Source organism: Borostomias antarcticus, assembly GCF_949987555.1.
Source record: "Borostomias antarcticus genome assembly, chromosome: 3".
In the NCBI taxonomy this organism is placed as follows: Eukaryota; Metazoa; Chordata; class Actinopteri; order Stomiiformes; family Stomiidae; genus Borostomias; species Borostomias antarcticus.
Genome location: NC_140236.1, coordinates 10,348,387 through 10,366,923, shown reverse-complemented (window position 1 = coordinate 10,366,923; position 18,537 = coordinate 10,348,387). Strand labels below are relative to the sequence as shown.

The window sequence follows — 18,537 nt, the reverse complement described above, 5'->3', positions numbered from 1 at the left end:
GATTGGATTATTTATTACAGGTGTAGGATGTACACAACAGTCTCAATCAATGTCTTGATAGAGTGAAAATTACTTTTCATGTCATTTCACAATATACCTGTGTGCATCTTTCAAAGGGTGCGAGACTCGAACGAGGCGGAGTCAAGCACAGAGAAATATGTGCTACTTGGCCTTAGTCTACCTGTAGACTACAATAGAGGGCAGGGAGGAGCAGGAAGAAGCACGTTCGAAGACCTTGTTGGTCGGGCAGGGTCTTTGCTAAGGCTAGCAGCCTAGACTAGCCTCGGTTAGGCTACATTTTTGAGATTGAGAGTGAACGATGGATATTAGTTGAATTGAGAGCGAAGAGGACACATACACATTTTTTTCAACAAGGTCAGTTTTGTGCTTTCTATATTCACCATGCTGTACTCGGTTTCTAACTAACCCTTTTACATTTTATTATTTGACATTTATTTTCCTGGTTGGCTGGTTCACGACTGACCTAAAAATATTAATTGTAGCTAACGTCCCTTGCAAGCAGCTACAACACTCGATTAGTCGAGACTAACGTTACTGCATCTTCTCGACGGAAGGTTAACAGTGATTTATCGCAGTCGACATTTTCACAAAATGGATGTAAATGGGAGATAATAAATAGTGAACACGTACGTATATTCGACTTGCTCCATTCTGGGTTTGAATTTTACATACATCTTAACGAATACGTCTGTCTAGAGAGAGATAGAGCGAGAGAGAGGTTTGAGCCACAGCCGCCTACAGTGGCAGCCAAGCCGAGCCGTTCTCCGGCTGGAACAGGTGCATCTCGACCGAAGCTACAGTAGCTACCGCTGGGTGATGAGGATGTCGCGGCCGGGGGTATTCATTAAACATCGTTTGCATGTTTCGTTTGTGTATATTAATAGTGAATAGGTATGATCTTATTGTATTTACAGTTCAGGCTTTATTTGCGACGGGGGTTTTCTAAGCGGTCGATGGTGTAATGGCCATCAGCTAGCTAGGTTAGCAAGCTGGCTAACGTTAGTCAACTCGACCGACTTGGGCCGTGATGATGTCGAGAGCCTTGCGGTCGCTACCTTGAGATTGCAGTGATGTTGCCAGCTAGCGAACTTCTAGCCTTAATCTAGACTTAAGTAGCTATTAGCTAGCAGCCACTGCTATTTTATGAGCTATGACATTGGCTATTTTACCATCTTTCGGTAGCAGCTGGATGATGTTGCTGTTATGGGTGAAAACGACCTAGTTAGATTAGCAGCATTAACAAGTTATTTTTAGAGCGCATATTTGCATAACGTTAGCTAGTCTAGCTAGCTAACCAAACCAGCTAATGGAACATTGTGACCAGCTAGCTGTTAGCATATCAGCATAATCACTGGAGTTCTCTCACATCACCACATCTCTTCTTCACATGCCTTTACTCTTTTCTTTTTTTTAACGTTACAGCAAACGTTACCAGTAGATATTACAACGCAAGTTTTCGGCGTAATATTCTGCCAATGAATAAGCAACACATTACTGTTATGAAGGTCAACAGCATTCAGTAAGTGTTAATTCATATGCAATATGAGAAGTTAACACAGACAGCAAAGTTTCCCTTTTCCATCTTTGTTTGGTTTGTTAGGGTGTTGTTGTTGTTGTTGTTGTTGTTTTTGGGGGGGCATCCAATCATCTATTCCGATTGCAAGGCTAGCCTAGTCTTGTGGATATTTAATATTCAGCTCATGTGCTTTCCAGTGGCTGCTGGATGTGGGATACGTCAATTCAATTTGCCCTGAATGCCACTGTGCATTTGAGGACTAATTATTTTGGATGGTTTTTAAATTATTTCCCAGTGTACATATCAAATATCAGATGGGAAATGAGCCATTGACACATTTGATTGAATGTAAACACCTTATTTGTTATAGAGGGAAGTGTGAAGTTCATGTCGAGTTATACCGATGTAATACCATTATGTACATCATAGGCCAGGTTCCAATTTGAAAAATGTATCATTGCTCCTGTTACTTATATGCCAACATTACAAAACAAGTTTGTTTTGTCTGTTGAATGTTCTGTGTGTTTCCATTGATAGAAGGGGTGCACACACACACTGCGCTGTAGGTGCTCCTTAGTTCCTTGTGGAATGTGAAGCACCTGCTGTTAAATGGATACAGCAGCCTTGTCTGGGGCTCCAGGCTCACTGAGGCTTCCAACTATGCCAAAGGTTCATTTTACCAATATGGGTGTATATGTATATATATATATACATATATGTACACACACACATATATATATATATACATATACATTTCAGATGTACATTCAGACACAATACCTTTTTGTTTGTAGAAATGTGTTCTTTGTGGAACACATGATGACTAATGTTCAGCAGGAAATGAGAGCAGGATGGAATCTAGGCCACAGTGGACAGCATTATTTGATGCACAAAAGCCTTTTGCTTGTGAAACCTTGTAAGGTGTCTTTCCTCTGAGAAAGATGACCTTACAGGCTGTACTCTGTACAGGATTTAATACTAGTATGCCAGGTATGCAACTCGACTGTGTTCAATTAACAATGTGGATTAGTCATTAGCAGTATTTTCTTCCCTATTCTTGCTAGTTGTTTTACAGTGGGTCACCCCTACCCCCACAGGTATGCAAGCATGGCCTTGGAGCTTTAGAAAGTGTTAGCCATTCAGAATCATGAGTCAGAGCCTGAGAGATGGCAACAGAGGAGGATGGCCTCTGCTCTGACAATGCAGCCTACCCCACAGATGTTCTCTGTATGTTGAATGGGATCTCAAATCTTAATTCTTGAGGCCTAGCCTGTCAGTTTTTCGGCTAGTTGGAGCATTAAGGCAGACAGTCTGACGTTGAGTCAGGATTACTAACCGGATAGTTCAAACAGACTGTAAAAACAGTTCTGTTTTCTCTCAGAAGGAGCTGAGACAGAAACATATCAGAGCCACCTACTGGTGAAACAAAAGGCTAAGATTGTTGGGCCAATCTGTTTGGACCCAAAAGTTGCTGAGAAGTTTCACTAAGAAGGACATGGTGGATTAATGGGATTTAGAAAACAGACAGTTGTATTGGCCTTCTCCAAATTACATGAACTAATGGGAACTGTGTAGCCATGCCTTCACACCTTGGAGTACATCGTCGAATAAGCCCTTCCTGAAGAGATGGTTCGATCTCTGGTTCCAGCAAAGAAGATTTGATGCAGGACAGTGTGGAGCAAAGCAACCCTGTGGATGGGTCTTAATTGAACATTCCAGCCTACGCAGCTGGGGATCCAGTCATAACAATCCCTTTCTATAGCAGAAACACCACAGCTCGCTGCTTGCAGTGGTCTACCTCTGGAAAATATCCACCTCATATTCATCTCACTTTCAAGTGCAGAAAGTACAGTATAGAGATGGGAGATGGACCTTGTAGAGATTAAATATGGCAGTCCTTAAGTGTGAATAGCATAAACAAAATGTTTGTTCCTCTCACAAATGACACTGCTCTAATCTTAGACTGCATGGTCACGTGCCAAGAATGAAGTCAGGCTCCCCTCTGGAGAACAGCCCCAACTTTAGATGATTTGCTGCCTTTGCATTTAAGTTGAGGCTCTGAGATCGATCGCGTCTGATCGTGAAAGCAATGTGATGACAGCATTTGGCTTCGGCGAGAGCAGCATTGGCTGGGCTGCTGGACCCTGAACTCCTGACCATCTCTACCATTCTATACTGAGCCTGAATGGTGTTGGCAGAAGTCTCAAAGGACAGAGAGAGTTGTTTTTGAATGAAAATCCTCACCAGTTTCTGTCGACCATGTTTAGAGGGTAGAGAAATTATTGGTTTGTCAGACAAGAGTAAAGAAGAATTCATCAAATAAACACATACTGTATCTGTGAACTCTACAATTATCTTAGCTGACTTTTCCAAAAAAAGTAATGCAGGGACATGGTCTTTGTCCAATTTTCTGGATAAGTGCATGTCAAATACTGTACTATACAAGCCAATCACTGAGACGTTTGGTTTGGACACTACCATACAGTGACACTACCATACAGTACAGTGATGTCTGTCAGTGAACAGAACAGTTCCCTTCCTCAAGATGGCCTAGCTTCATTAGAAACTCTGTTTTCCGAATGGATTTTGAAGGAAACGGGAAACTTTCTGGCCATTTACTGGCTTCCTCTCCTCGTGCCTTTTCCCTCATGATCACTGATCAGAGAGAACATGTCAAAGAGACAAGTGTGATCGAGACTGTTTTCTTTCACCAGTCATGTGCAGTAACTGACGGGGGAGAGGCGAGGACAGCAGCGTACCCCCCTAGAGTGTTGTCGGCCACAGTGTCGGTCTTTATGAGCTGACGTCACTGCCTGATTGACTTGCTGGGCATTAGAATTCCGGGCAGTGGTCTGACCCTACTCTGGCGGTCTCTGAGTGCTACAGGATTGGGGTTGGCTGGGTCAGCACAGTGGAGACTCTAATTCTCACCCCCGGGGCACCTAATTAAAACTTACAACCAAGACAAACGACCTTTGACCCTCATGCCTTCTCGCAGGATTTCGCTGTTCTGACATGCAAAGAGGAGATCAGTGGGAGGCCTAGTCTCAACCAGTGCTTAGGGTTATTGCAATGTAAATATTCACATTTCTGAATGCCTAGTTGCTGTTCAGCCTAGGGCCTTGTGTATTTGCACAATTTGTCAAATATAATCATTTGAGTTTCAGTGGACACCATAATTACTTACTGTTGAAAAGTTGTAACGCCTATAAGACGAGTGACAGTATAGAATGTTTCAGCACCCTGCTTTTCACCAAGTGTTTTGTTGTTGTCATTGATTACACACACTGTTACACTTCATAGGCCTATAAAAATGTCTTCAGCAAACACTTTCGCCAATATTGTGTAAAACTGAGACCGTTCCTCATATTTTACAGAACAGTGATTTCTATCACAAGCCCAAAAAAATCTAAGAAAACTCAGATTTGAAGAATATTATCCATTAGAATATCAGCTTACACAAACTGTCTTATCTTACATGAACTGTCTCTCTCCTCACAGTTGCCGTCAAACATGGCTGACTGACAAGCTGCCGACGAGCCCTTCATGGATGACAGAGGGAGACGACAGAGGGAGAACAGAGTGAAGCAGCGTTACGTTTGAGAGCCGCCCTTCAACCCGAGGACCCGAGCCACACCAGCCCCCCCCTTAGCTTGACGTCGGCGCATGTGTGCCCTGACGCCGTTCTAAGAGAGGAGGCGGGAACACACACAGGCCTACCACCATGCGCTGCCAGCAGAGCCATGTGGGTTGCGGGTCGGCAGGGCGGGGCGGGCCGTCTCCGGGCAGGACTATCTCCCTTGTGCTGGGGATCTTGGCGGCGCTGGCCCAGGCCGGGGCGCCCGGCGGCTCGGAGGACGCCCTGCGGGGGGAGATCATAACCGTGGACCTGGAGGCCTCCATGCACTCCTCGGTGCTCTCAGACCTGCAGGCCGCAGCCTCTGCCGTAACCGAGGGACCCCCAACTACCGACGCCCCAGAATCCTTTGCACCCGCCGAGGAAGCTCCCGCGGGCATCCCAGACTCCTCGGCGGTGGTGGGCCAGGTGTTTCAAATGAGGCTTCCACCCAGGCCTGGCAACGGTAGCTGTAACATCCAGGTAAGCAGGTGGAACCCATGTGATCTTGTGTTGTGTTCGAATGATTGAACAAGTCCAATTTACTGTTTGTGGCATTAATTTCACTCGAGGTCCAGGCTTCGCCAAAGCAGCAAACATCACATGGTAAGAGGTTAAGGTCTGTCATTCCCTTACAGGCAACCACACAAGCCTTAAAGTGACAGAGCACTAAAATACCCATACTGTATACACCTCTGGTAGAGTGGCAAGTGGAAGCATTATTAACCATGTTACACAAGCTCTCATAGGGTTACAAACATGATAGTGCCATTGTCCTCCACCCGATGAAATCAAAGGGCTTGGGGGGGTATTAATTTGACCTCTGTACATTAGTGAGTGTGTTTGTGCCTGCGTTCCTTCATTCGTTCATCCATTTTGTTTTGTACATTAAAAAAAACTACTCTTGGTGTCTCAGTAAAAGTATAGTCTAGCTATTCTACTCAGGAATCCGTCTACTTTCTAAAACCACAGAGTTCATAGGTTGCGGTCTTTAGGAGCTATTTTGGTGCTTGTTCTAAATTCTCATAGGTTAGTACAGTATCAGGTTTAGGTGCATTAGGGTGCAATTATCAGGAGGATCAAATGTTATTGCATACTAAGAATTTGATCTGGTCAGTGGTCACTTGGTGCATAACGCTGGTGGATAGATAACAATAGACAGGGTGCAAGGACTAGACAGGGCAGTGCAAAGACAGGACAATGCAAATGACAGTGCAGAAACAGGCCAGTGCAGACGCAGGGATACAAAAAGTAATTGTCCCCCACCCAATGAAATCAAGGGGAGGGATATTAATTCGACCCCTGTATGGTAGTGCGAGCTTAGGGGACATTTGACCCTTGTTCACATGTGCATCAGTCACAGATGTACCAGAGCCCACCACCAGGGGGCTCTCTGCTAGCTCTTTTGTTGCTTATTCTTAGACCATGTAGAAAAGTTCCACATTTATTGTCATACGGCTTGCTGACGCGCGCGTGAGAAAATCAATTCAAGTCATTTGGAGACTGTACTCCATACTGATCAGTGTACTGAATGGAAGGCCCACAGAAGAGAATGGGTCTGCCTCCTTTTGGGGCTCTTTGGCAATTCTGCAAACTCTGGACTGTGGAGAGTCTAATGGGGGGGGGGGGGGGGGGGCAGACGTGGAAAATGATTCAGAGGCAGAGATAGAACGCCGTGCACACATGCATCATGCAAAATCAAGTATAGCCAGCCACCTTGCTTGTTTTCTCTCTTTGGTGAATATGAATATACTGACACAAACGCACTGTTTGGGCTACCATTTTTCAAAGAGACTTTCAAAGAGACTTTCAGCTGATTCCATGCTGTCCTTCGTTCGGGCGTTCACAGCATGCTAATGCTAGCGCAATCGAACATAACTGGCTAGCATTCAAAGAAAATTCACTTAAGCATTCCATAGTGCACCCAAATCAAATGTGACAGTCTGTTGGGGGCTCTTGAGTTTTTATACCATCATTTTTGAAGTCCGACTATCATTGAACCCATTCATTTCTTCGGACCTATATGGCTCTCTCTGTAAATAGGGAGGCGGAGCGATACTTAACTAGCCGGCACTATTGTCTTCACGATAACAACGAACAGAAGAGCGAACTATTCTCTATCAACACAACAAGTTGCAATGACCAAAGAGATATGTCTGACTTTGATGAGAAGTTTATTTGGCGATCCTTACTTTTTTATAGTGTGTATAAGTGAGTTTTCTTTGAATGCTGGCCAATTCATTAGCATGCCGTGAACGCCCGAATGAATGAAATGTCCTCCATCAATCAACAAATGAGGCTCTTATGTCCAAAATTCCGAACTATCCCTTTAATGTTCCCGCAATAAAACCAAAGAGAACTGTGTCAATATGCCAGTGAGGTAATGTATGTGGGAGATGCTCAAAGAAACCTTGGAACCTGTGTGCTGACTGTATATAAAATAATGACTTGACAACAATCTACACAGGCCTCTACTTTAACATTTGAGTTATATTCTTACGCATGTCTATATATTTTATGGATAGAATTCACCGTAAGCCGTTAGACAGAACTGTTATGTTAGTGTAGTCAAAAGAGAAGTTGTTTGCCTCCACATTCCTGGGAGTCCTAGTCTCCTACATTATATTTATAGATCGGTCTGCATATTTGATAAATAAAAGACTGACATGTTGCATAGATTGGTGTCGGCTAGAGAAAGAGGCCTGACTTTTGTTGCCTGCTAACTGCTTTTGACTGAATGATGTGTAACTTAATGAATGCATCTGTAGTCCAAAAGTCTCAAGGCCTTATTTACAGTATGTACAGTACGGGTATGCATTGCAGGGATGTTCCCATAACTTTTTTTTAGGCCACCGATACGAATCGCCTATCGTCTTTTGAGCCATTTCTAAACGATCAAAGTAATTTAGTGTAATAATGTAGCCTAATAGTTCCACACCGCCGACATGTTAGATCAGCATCCGACAATGATTTGGCTCATGATTTGCATCATTGATCGGTTTTCGCGTTATCAAAAATATCATCCAATACATTGAATACAATGGGTAATACCGTTGAATGCAAGATACAGTACATACAGTATCCTTGAGTTGATTTGTATGATGTACAAACGTATACAGTATATGAGGTACTGTAATGCATTATTTGATTGTTTAAGATTCAACATGACATGCGCACCTTCTTTGTCACTTCCCTAATCATTCGTGACCTATCGTACTCTCACTGTGGTGAAATAAGTGGTATAGTATGGACTTTGCCTTCCTCGCACAGAACCGCTACTCCTCAAACTGTTTGAATTGTTAAACGGTTATTACAGAAAATGGCCCTCTGTGTGAGGAGGACGTGAAGAGGAAGAAGCCTCTTTGGGCTCTGCGTTGTACAGTAGGCCTCTTCAATAGGCTTGACATTTACGCAACCATAGTCACTCAACTGTTTAATCTCTTTTTTTTTTAAATTTTAATTTGATTTGGCCCCTCTTAACTTCACTTCAATTATTTCTGTTTGACATTAAGCATGTTTGACATTCCGGTACAAGGCTCGCATCCCAGTTTGTTTTCAGTTCTCTCATGTAGGTTAATGTGATGTCTTTTCAGCGTGTCTTTATCACTATATCATGACTGATTGGAACTGACTGTGGTGTTCATTCTAGCCAGACTATAGATGAGATGAGCTTTTCATTGACCGGTTGTGTGATTTGGAATATCTGGTCACGACTCAGAAGCCTGTCATTTTGTGAATAGCAGGCTTATTGTACGCTGGACTCTGTCCACTTTGACCGCGCTTAATAGAGACTGTTTAGAAATAGACTCAAGAATGAGTGAAAAACAGAATTTGGGGTATGCAGTGTAAAGCTATTTGAAAGTCTCACACGGGCCACCTGTTTCTTGTGCATGTTAGAACGGTCTTCTTTGCAAGGCTAATAACCTAGCCCTTGTATCAGACAGTCTCCACTATTCCTGTTGATGTATACCATGTACAGTATCCGGTGTGTATTTATATGTTTATGAAATGTATACCATTTCCTTATCCCTGAACGGTCATCTCTGTGCTTCGTCCAGCTAACCGAGACAGGCAAGGAGAGCCTCCCCTCCTGGCTGCACTGGGACCGAGAGGCGTGCGTCCTGCGGGGCCTGGCCCTGGAGCAGGACAAAGGCGCGCTCCGCATCTCGGCGCATCTCGGCGAGGGGACGACGTGCGAGTCCTGCAGCCCGGTCGCCCGCGGCGACGAGGTCTTCTCTGTGGAGGTGTACCCGGAGGAGCGAGCCGACACGGAGCCCGCCCTGCTGGCTCTCCAGTCCGAGGCCAACGGCCACCAGCCCTTCACCTGCGGTGGCGAGGAGCCCGTCACCATCCTCACCATAATCCTGGACGCCGACCTCACCAAGATGGACGCCCGGCAGAGGGTGGGCCTCCTGGCCAGCATGAGGAAGTTCTCCGGCATCCCCCTGGAGCACATGAGAGTGGCGCCCGTGGTCAACAACCGTCTGTTCGACATGTCCGCCTTCACGGCCGGGCCCGGCAACGCCAAGAAGGTGGTGGAGAACGGGGCTCTGCTGTCATGGAAACTAGGCTGCGCCCTGGACCAGGGCAGCATCCCCGACATCGGCAGCGTCCAGTCCCCGGCCAAGGACGGAAGCATGTCGGCCAGGCTGGGCTACCCGGTGGTCGGCTGGCACATCGTCAACAAGAAGCCGCACGCGGTCAAGCGGCTCCGGAGGAATCTGTTCATCACCCCCACCCCCGTGCCCTCCCTGCTGCCCCCGACCGCTCACCCCGAGCCCCCCGTCCGCCTCGTCCCCACCCCGACGTCCCCGTCCGTCGCCCCGCCCACCGAGAACTCGGCCCCCCCCGTCCGCGGTCCCCTGCCCCCGCCGGTGAAGCCCACCATAAGGATGAGGGATCAGATCGCCCACACGCCCGCGCTGGGGCCCCCCCAGCCCACCAGGGTCATCGGGACCACCAGCGTCGTCCCCGTCCAGCCCACCGTGACCCGCCCGGTGTTCGTGGAGGCCACAGCCCTGCCCACGCCGCAGACCACCCGGCGGCCCAAGACGTCGCCCACCAAGAAGGCGAAGAAGCCCCGCACCTCCACGCCGGCGCCGGCGGAGCCCAGGACCACGACGGCCAAGCCTCCCCGGCGGACCACCCCTCTGTCCCTGGCCCCCGACTACAAGAACAGGAAGCCCGAGATCAAGAACCCCATCGACGAGGTCAACGCCTGGGTGGGGACCTACTTCGAGGTCAAGATCCCGCCGGACACCTTCTACGACAGGGAGGACGGCACCACGGACAAGCTGCGCCTCACGCTGAAGAAGAAGGACCACGGGGCGGTCAGCGAGGCCTCGTGGATCCAGTTCAACAGCACCATCCAGCTGCTGTACGGGCTGCCGGAGCACGAGCACGAGGGCAAGCACGAGTACTTCATGCTGGCCACCGACAAGGGCGGCATGAGCACCATAGACGCCTTCGAGGTGCGCGTCAACCGCTGGCCCGCCGGCGACAGGCCCGCCGCGGTGTTCGCCGCCCGCTTCCAAGGCGACCCCAAGACGCTGACCGACGACATCCAGCGGAAGATCCTGCTGACCAAGAAGCTGGCGTACGCGCTGGGCGACCGCAACAGCAGTACGGTCACCCTGCGGAGGATCAGCCACGGCTCCATCGTGGTGGAGTGGACCAACAGCAGCCTCCAGCAGGACCCGTGCCCCCGGGACCAGATCGCCGCGCTGAGCGCCAGGATCGCCGACCCGCAGGGCCGCCCCAAGCCGGCGTTCGCCAAGGCCATGCAGCCCGAGTTCAAGGCCATCAACGTCTCCGTCCGCGGCGCCAACAAGTGCCAGAGCTACACCTTCGTGCCGCCGGGGGAGGTGGCCACGCCGGCCCCGCCCACCATCGCCCCGGCAGCGGGCACGGGACGGCGGAGCAGCGACGACGTCTACCTGCACACGGTCATCCCGGCAGTGGTGGTGGCGGCGCTGCTGCTGGTCGCCGGCGTCATCGCCATGGTGTGCTACCGCAAGAAGCGGCGGGGCAAGATGACCATGGAGGAGCAGGCCACGTTCATCAAGAAGGGCGTGCCCATCATCTTCGCCGACGAGCTGGATGACTCGAAGTCGCCGCCGTCGTCCAGCATCCCCCTCATCCTCCAGGAGGAGAAGCCGCCGCTGCCGCCGCCTGAGTACCCCAACATGGGGGGCCCGCACAGCACGCTGCTCAACCAGGACCTGCTGGAGGAGTACTCCGTCTACCAGGACGAGGACCCCAACGCGCCGCCCTACCAGCCCCCGCCCCCCTTCACCGTGCCCATAGAGGGCAAGGGCTCCCGTCCCAAGAACATGACAGCGTACCGGTCGCCGCCCCCCTACGTGCCTCCCTAACGCTCGCAAGAGCCTCGGCTTCGGGACGGAGGAGGAGGAGGAGGAGGAGGGGGGGCCGGACGTGGCGAATGACGTGTCTAAACAATGGCGGAGTGATTTTACATATCCGTACAGCTTTGGAAAGGAGTAGGCAACCACACCCATATACAGTATACCACCATCACTGAGAAGGCTCTGTCCTCTACATGTTCTACTGGCTCACCAAGCGGAAACGGTTTGTAGCTCCAGTACACTTTTCTTCTGTTAGTTCTGTCACTTCCTTTAGTTACTTTTGACTCTTGCGTAATCATTTTTTTTTATTTTTAATCTGTTTTTGCCAAGAAGAATCATTTTTATCTGAGAAGATGTACTGTTTCTATTGTATAGAAAATAATAAAGAAGCAGGAAAGACTGCAGGCTATAGGGCCTTGGAGCAAATGTCACCATGACAACAGACTGGAGGCTCTCACTCACATCGTTAATCTTTATACCAATTCAGTATATGGCTTTTATCCGTCGTTGGGCTAGGTTTACTAAGACTTTGCACCTGTTATTTCTCGAGGGGAATGAAAGACAAGCAGCCAAACTAAAAGCATGAAATCATCCTTCCTTTACACATAACCTTAGGTTCTTTTGAAATCTTCAATCTTTTTCCTGTTCCCTCTGGTATGTTCTGCTCCCTCTTGACAATAACGTGCAAACCTTGGCGCTCAAATGCAAACTCTTACTAAACCTTACTCTTTGTGTCTTGCATAAGTGAGCATTGTAACTGGTAGTCTTAAAAGGACACAATTCCTGTTTTTGTTTTCCACACCACTGGACTGAAAGAACCTGCTGCTTGGTCGACAAGGACGGTGTCACACCGATCACGCTCGTTGTTAATGTAGCCTAATTGAATTTCAAAACAGGAATAATAACGATGACATTTTCTGCGCGTTAACCTGTCACTGATCCCGCCCCCCACCCCACACACACACACACGAACAAGAGATCTGGATTATGGGGTTGCCGAGGTCATTGGTGGTGCAGAGCAAGCTTCACAGGGTTGACAACCACCACAGGGCAGGGCCAGTGAGACGCCGCGCGCAGCTGCACGGAGAATCAGCCACAGAGGTGATAACGGGGCGGACCTGCTTTTCTTCCACTGAGCCGGGCTCTAGATGGGCATGAGGGGGGGGGGGGGCTCTAGATGGGTGTGAGGGGGGGGGGGGGGCTCTAAGCGGGCGTGAGGGGGGGGGGGACAGGACCATACTGTCACTGCTCTGCCTCTATGCTGCAGTGTATCTAATGTGCTGCCTGTTATTATGGGTACAGACGAGGCATGGGGATGAGTGTTTGTACATAGTGGTGCGCCTGTGGTGATCTGTGACTGGATCTCTCCATGACGTTAGGGGTCATCAGCAGTTAAGGGAGGGGGGGCATTTTATTTTTTAATTGTCTGTCTAGATTTATGATTATGCTGTCGTAAAGAAAAACAGTGTAATAGTTTGGGGGGTGGGTGGCGGGAGGGGACAAAAAGAGTACTTGCCCATCACTGAAAATATTGCATCATGTTAAGAATATGATGGGGAAAGAAGAGACCACAAGTGAATAATGTACGTTTCATATCTGATATCACCATAAGGAAAAATGGAAGAAAAAAAAATCTAATGTTTTTACTGAATTTTTGATACAGTCTTAAATTGTTTTATGAAAATATATTAATAAAGATGTACTACTATTTGGTAAAGCCTCAAGAGCCGTGTAATTTCCCTTTCTTTGGTTTCACACATATCTTCACGGAAATGCTTTTCTTGTTATTGGCTTAGTTCTGCATAATCTGCTCTAGGTACTGATAACAGTATAGTCGTTTTAGGATTAGACATCCTACAGTAAACAGATTGTAGATTATACAATGCAAATCACAGATGAATACAGGTTGAACATGGATGTGTATGACCTTGGTAATGAGCTATGGGAACACCAGTAGAGGAATGTATGTTTTAGTTGGTTTAATTAAACATTAGACTGAGTTCTCATTTTAGAAACCCCAAACTGTGTGACCCTGAAGAATACTGTTGCATTATTCATAAGGAGGAAAAGGGCCTTCTGGTGTTTTAAAAGATGTACTGTTCTTGGCTATTTCCCACAGACAGACAGAATGACAGATTAAGGCCAGTGTTTATCAGTTACAGGTACTACTAGGCACACAAGTCCTCTGTTCTCTTCAGTGAGGTTCTCATGGGAAACATTTTTTCAAACCAGTTTTGTATATATAATTTAAAGGAACCAAAACATGATTTTTATCCCCCTTGATTAATGCTTACCAATCACACCCATAATTACTGTGTACTGTCTGTGTGACTGAACGTCTAAAAAGCGAATGGTTACTCATTCATTAACATCATTGTGGGGCTTCTGGCTGTACAAGCCTGTTTGTTGGAGAATCAGTGATGCTGTTCATGAATGTCAAGGTATTGTTCCCTCCAGATATATAGTTCACACACAATTTAAGTGGGCAGCTTTCCGATCTCGGCGCTCCTTCAGTAGCCTACCCCGCCGCAACCTGGGTCATATAGAACAATCATCTAGGACAATCATCTAGAACAATGACCAATCACTGCTTTAGGTTTTTTATATTAGAAAGCCTCTGTTACAATGGCACTCTCTTGAAAGGTCAAAAGCAATTCTATTAGCAGCTGGTGACGCGTTGCAGACCCATGCTTCACAGACAAGCATTCGTAGTACAAGTATCCACATATCATAATGTTATGTCTCCACAAAACCTCAGCCCCCACCCACCTTCCACCCACTCCGGTGTCCTCAGAAGGCCTGAGGTGCTGAGGTGCACATGCGTCATGTTCTTTTTTCTCTCTCTATCCCAGAAGTGGAGGGTATCTGTGTTTGCTCTTTTTACCCACATAACCACGGTGCATATTTTCAACCCATTTTGATTCCCACTATAATCCGTAGGTGTCTTAGCATGTGTACCATTACGTGTCCTTGGCACTGTGCTGTATATGCGACTGATGTGGGTGTTTCATAACATATTTCATCTTTTCTGCAGTCTGGCGGTGTTCATATTAACTAGAGTACTTTTCAGTAGCCTACTTCCTGAGTCAGTGCATCAAAACTAGAAGGTGTTCGTTTCTGTTTCCGCTTCAGAACCTACATACCCACTCATTCCTGTTTCATGCATACCACCGCGCTTGCCCTCTCCCCCCCCCCCCCAAAACAAAACACGAATTGTCTCAAGGAAACAGGATGTGTATTGCTGAGTAGGGTTTGTCTGTGCTGTACTAATGCTATATGAGAAGCACAGCGTTTATATGAGATGGGGGGGGGGGGGGGGTCAAAACTTGGAGATGAGGCTTTTTCATGGCCTGCCGCCTCCCACTTCATCAAACCGCCTGCACTCATTAATAATGTACTGGGAATGAAGGTTAATGTATGTGATGAAATATGTATGAGTTTTATGAGAACCTATGCAGAACTGACCTTTCCGCTGTCGATGTCTCTGATGCAGTGCTCTTGGCAGACCAGGTTGTTCCTGTTTTGCTATCTTTACTACCTTTCCACAAGAATCACTGCCCCTGCATGATTACCAGTCACTGGGTCGGAGATATGGAGCAGAATACAGCCGTGGCAGTTTTCCAGTGGAGTAACAAGCACAACTACATCATCACCGCTGACAAGTAGGACGCAGAGTAGCATCTACTCTTGCGAAGGGTTGACCTTTGAACAATGGGCCTCCATGTCAAGAGGAGCTGTTTCAATCTGGGGGATTCAGTAAGCAGAGCCCTAAACCTCTACAAGTAGGCTGGTTCCTGGGATTATAATAAATGCTCATTAGTCAGGGCCGAACCCTACCAGAGAGAGCTAAGATCATTATTTCACAGTGTTAATAACAAACTCTTACTCGCTTGCAAATTATTCCACAAGGCATTAATGATAATATGCTATGCAGCCCAGTGGTTGTTGAGGCTATTAGCCTGTTCGCTAATAAGCATGGCTAGTAGAGACACTGCGATGCATGGGTCAGCACTGTTGACCTTTCACTTCATGATGTCATAGATAGACAAACACTACAAACTACTGCATGCCCAATCACAGGCTCTAAATAGTGATGCGCTGCTCTGGCTGAAATAGTGTGTGTGTGTGTATATATATATATATATATATATATATATATATATATATATATTAAACTTGCTAATGCAACCAACTGGGTACGATTCTAGCTGTTCTCAACTGCTCATGTACCTTCTGTTGTATTTGACTACTCTTACTGTCATAATGAATCAATAAGAGACAATATAATGAGCAGTTTTAGACTGATAACCAGCATGTATGTGCTAATCATAACCTTTGCTTGTGTCCTTTACTGGGTTACATTTTTGTTTTGCTCTTTGGCCATTTTTATCAGTAATATCTGGCAAATGAAAACCTATTCTATTTCAAGAGTGGATAGTGTTTTATTGAAGTATGGCATACGTATGAAGAAGCATTGTGAGCCTACTCTTTCTTTGGTAGAATAAAGAATCCTGTCAGTTCTATACATCAGACGTCTGCAGCAAAGTTCTGAACATTTCCTTGTATTGAGTAGCTCTGAGGTTTTCTGCTTAGAAGGCATTTTTATGACACTGATTTATTGGCCCATTAATCTTGAGAACTGATAACCTTCAGGTGAGTTCAGGCAAAATGTCACAGGAAAACAGGAAGAGGAAGAGGCGCAAAAAGAAGGATGAAGGTAAAACCTGAGGGAGACGAACAACGAAGACGATTAAAATAGTACCAACTTAAATGTCTTTTATATTCTACAAAAACACTTTTCATTGGAAAATCACTGTGCACCTTTCATTGAAATATTGATTAGATTTGTATTCATTACGCCTATTTTCTCTTTCCACTCTTTCCACTGGACCCTCTAATGCACAGCAAGGTACAGTAGGCATATGTACCGTATGATTTAGAAACACATGATGGTTGTCGACAAAGGTATATATAATGCTAATACATCCATGATATAATGTCAACAGGGAACATAGTGCCATCTTGTGAAATAATTGAATTACTGCAAATAAACGGAGTAGGAACATCTTGCCAGTAGAGGGCAGTAGCAGCACACCGTTGATGACAGGGAACCCAGGGAACTCATGGGAAGTGAGTCAATACTACTACTACTACTACTACTACTACTACTACTACTACTACTACTACTACTAGCCTACTACTACTACTAGGCCTACTACTACTACTAATAATAATAATAATAACAACAACAACAATAATAATAATAAAACAATAATAACAATAATAATAATAAATTAAGAAAAACGTTTAGGCTATATGAGCATCCTCCTAACAAATACCATTTTATCAAGATATCCGACACAAATATAATCTAATGACAGGTCACTTGGGATACAATTCAGGAAATTATAAATACAAGGTATTTATTTTTCATTATGAATTATCCATAGGATGGCAAGTTAAACATAAAAGGTGCCTTTGCTGTTTATTGCAGTTACTGCAAGTTTGAAGCTGAACATTACACACACAGGGGGTTATTTTTTTTAATCAATGACTTTCTTTGTTAATCTAAAACACTACAGTATGTAAGCCTATTTTTGTTAATAGACTATCAGTAATGAACTGATTCTCAATTCACTCACCAAACTCTAACACATGTAGCCTACTCTCCTGGGTCACACGGATAATTAGAACCGTGATAAGTTACAGCAACAATAGTCTTCCTCTCGTCTCGTCACAGATTTAGAAAGTTCTGGGCTAATTGCATTTCACCTCTTATCTCATAAATTGGGTCCATTCCAGAGACCAGAGAGGAGACTTTTACTCAGCGGTAGGAGAACAAGCTTTAAAGCTCCCATTTATATGAACGGATGTTGAGAATTGTCAGTGGCGTTAAGAGTGAGCTGCATTCTGACCTGCGCTACCTGAGTTCACAGCACGAGTTTGCAACCATGGAAACTGTCATGTGAAAGGTTATTGGAAATATTTGTTCTCCCGTGTGTGGCACTGCAGGAGAGCACACTGCAATTAGTGATGAGACAGCACCAAGGTCATGTCAGTACCAGCTGTTTAACGATCTCTAACCTTTACAAATGATGTCCTGGGGGCGGTGTCAGAGCCAGGCGCTATGGCCTCTGCTCTTGTTAGTCTCCTGGGCCATGGATATGACCACTGAGGACATAGGCCTGGTCACTCGCGTCACAAAAAAGTAAGATGGAGACGTCCGGCCAAGGTTAACCCAGTGCATCGGCTCAGGAAGCAGGGCCTTACATGTTTACTCCTTCAAGAACTGAGATGCTCTCCAGCCCTGAGTTATAGCTGCGTATTATCGCCGTGCTCTGGTCTCTGTGTGCACTCTGTTCCCTGCTGGTCTGGCAGGCAGATGGACTCGTGTGGGTCAGTGAGTGCGGAGACGGGGCAAGGCCAGGCCCCTTCTGTTGTCTGTGTGAGTGCCTCTCTGGGGACCCGGGAACTGGGGACCACGCAGCATGGAGAGAAGATGGAGGAGCGTCAAACACACACTGCCCGACTGCATCTATTCAGCTCCATGCTCCACATAGGCATGCCTGCACGTAAGCACACACACACACACACACACACACACACACACACACACACACACACACGCACACACACACACACACACACATACACACACACACACACACACACACTTGTACACGCATACCCTTATATAAGCAGAGGAAAATTATTTGATGCAATGTTAGCGATTACATGTTACAGTGAAATTGCCATGCGTGTGGTTGTGCATGCAAATGTTGAAGGCGCATGGCCTAAATGACTCTTTCATCAGGGAAAACGCAGAGGAGAGTGTTCCTCGAGTTAGATATAAAAACCACAGACTCTAACTGCGGTCTATTAACTCCATTGTGAGGATACATAATTAATGTAGCCTTTGGGTAGGGTTTAATCAAATGTGGAGTGATCTACACTCAGAGGCAACTGAAAAATGAGACACAATTACCAGTGACATTGTAGCATGCAATATTAGTCTATTA

General features: G+C 46.3%; 1 protein-coding gene across 2 annotated transcripts; it reads left to right on the top strand.

Moving 5' to 3' along the window:
• The first annotated feature begins 230 nt into the window (after positions 1-230).
• LOC311307635 (dystroglycan 1-like) lies at positions 231-11,672 on the top strand. Of its 2 annotated transcripts, none has more exons than XM_084436468.1 (3): positions 231-375; positions 5,039-5,636; positions 9,212-11,672. In XM_084436468.1, the coding sequence occupies exons 2-3, from the start codon at positions 5,262-5,264 to the stop codon at positions 11,525-11,527; spliced, it is 2,691 nt and encodes an 896-aa protein (XP_084292594.1). In that variant the 5' UTR covers positions 231-375; positions 5,039-5,261; the 3' UTR covers positions 11,528-11,672. The 2 variants fall into 2 exon arrangements, with proteins under 2 accessions (XP_084292594.1, XP_084292593.1); XM_084436467.1 differs by lacking the exon at positions 231-375 and adding an exon at positions 541-647.
• Positions 11,673-18,537: the final 6,865 nt, after the last annotated feature.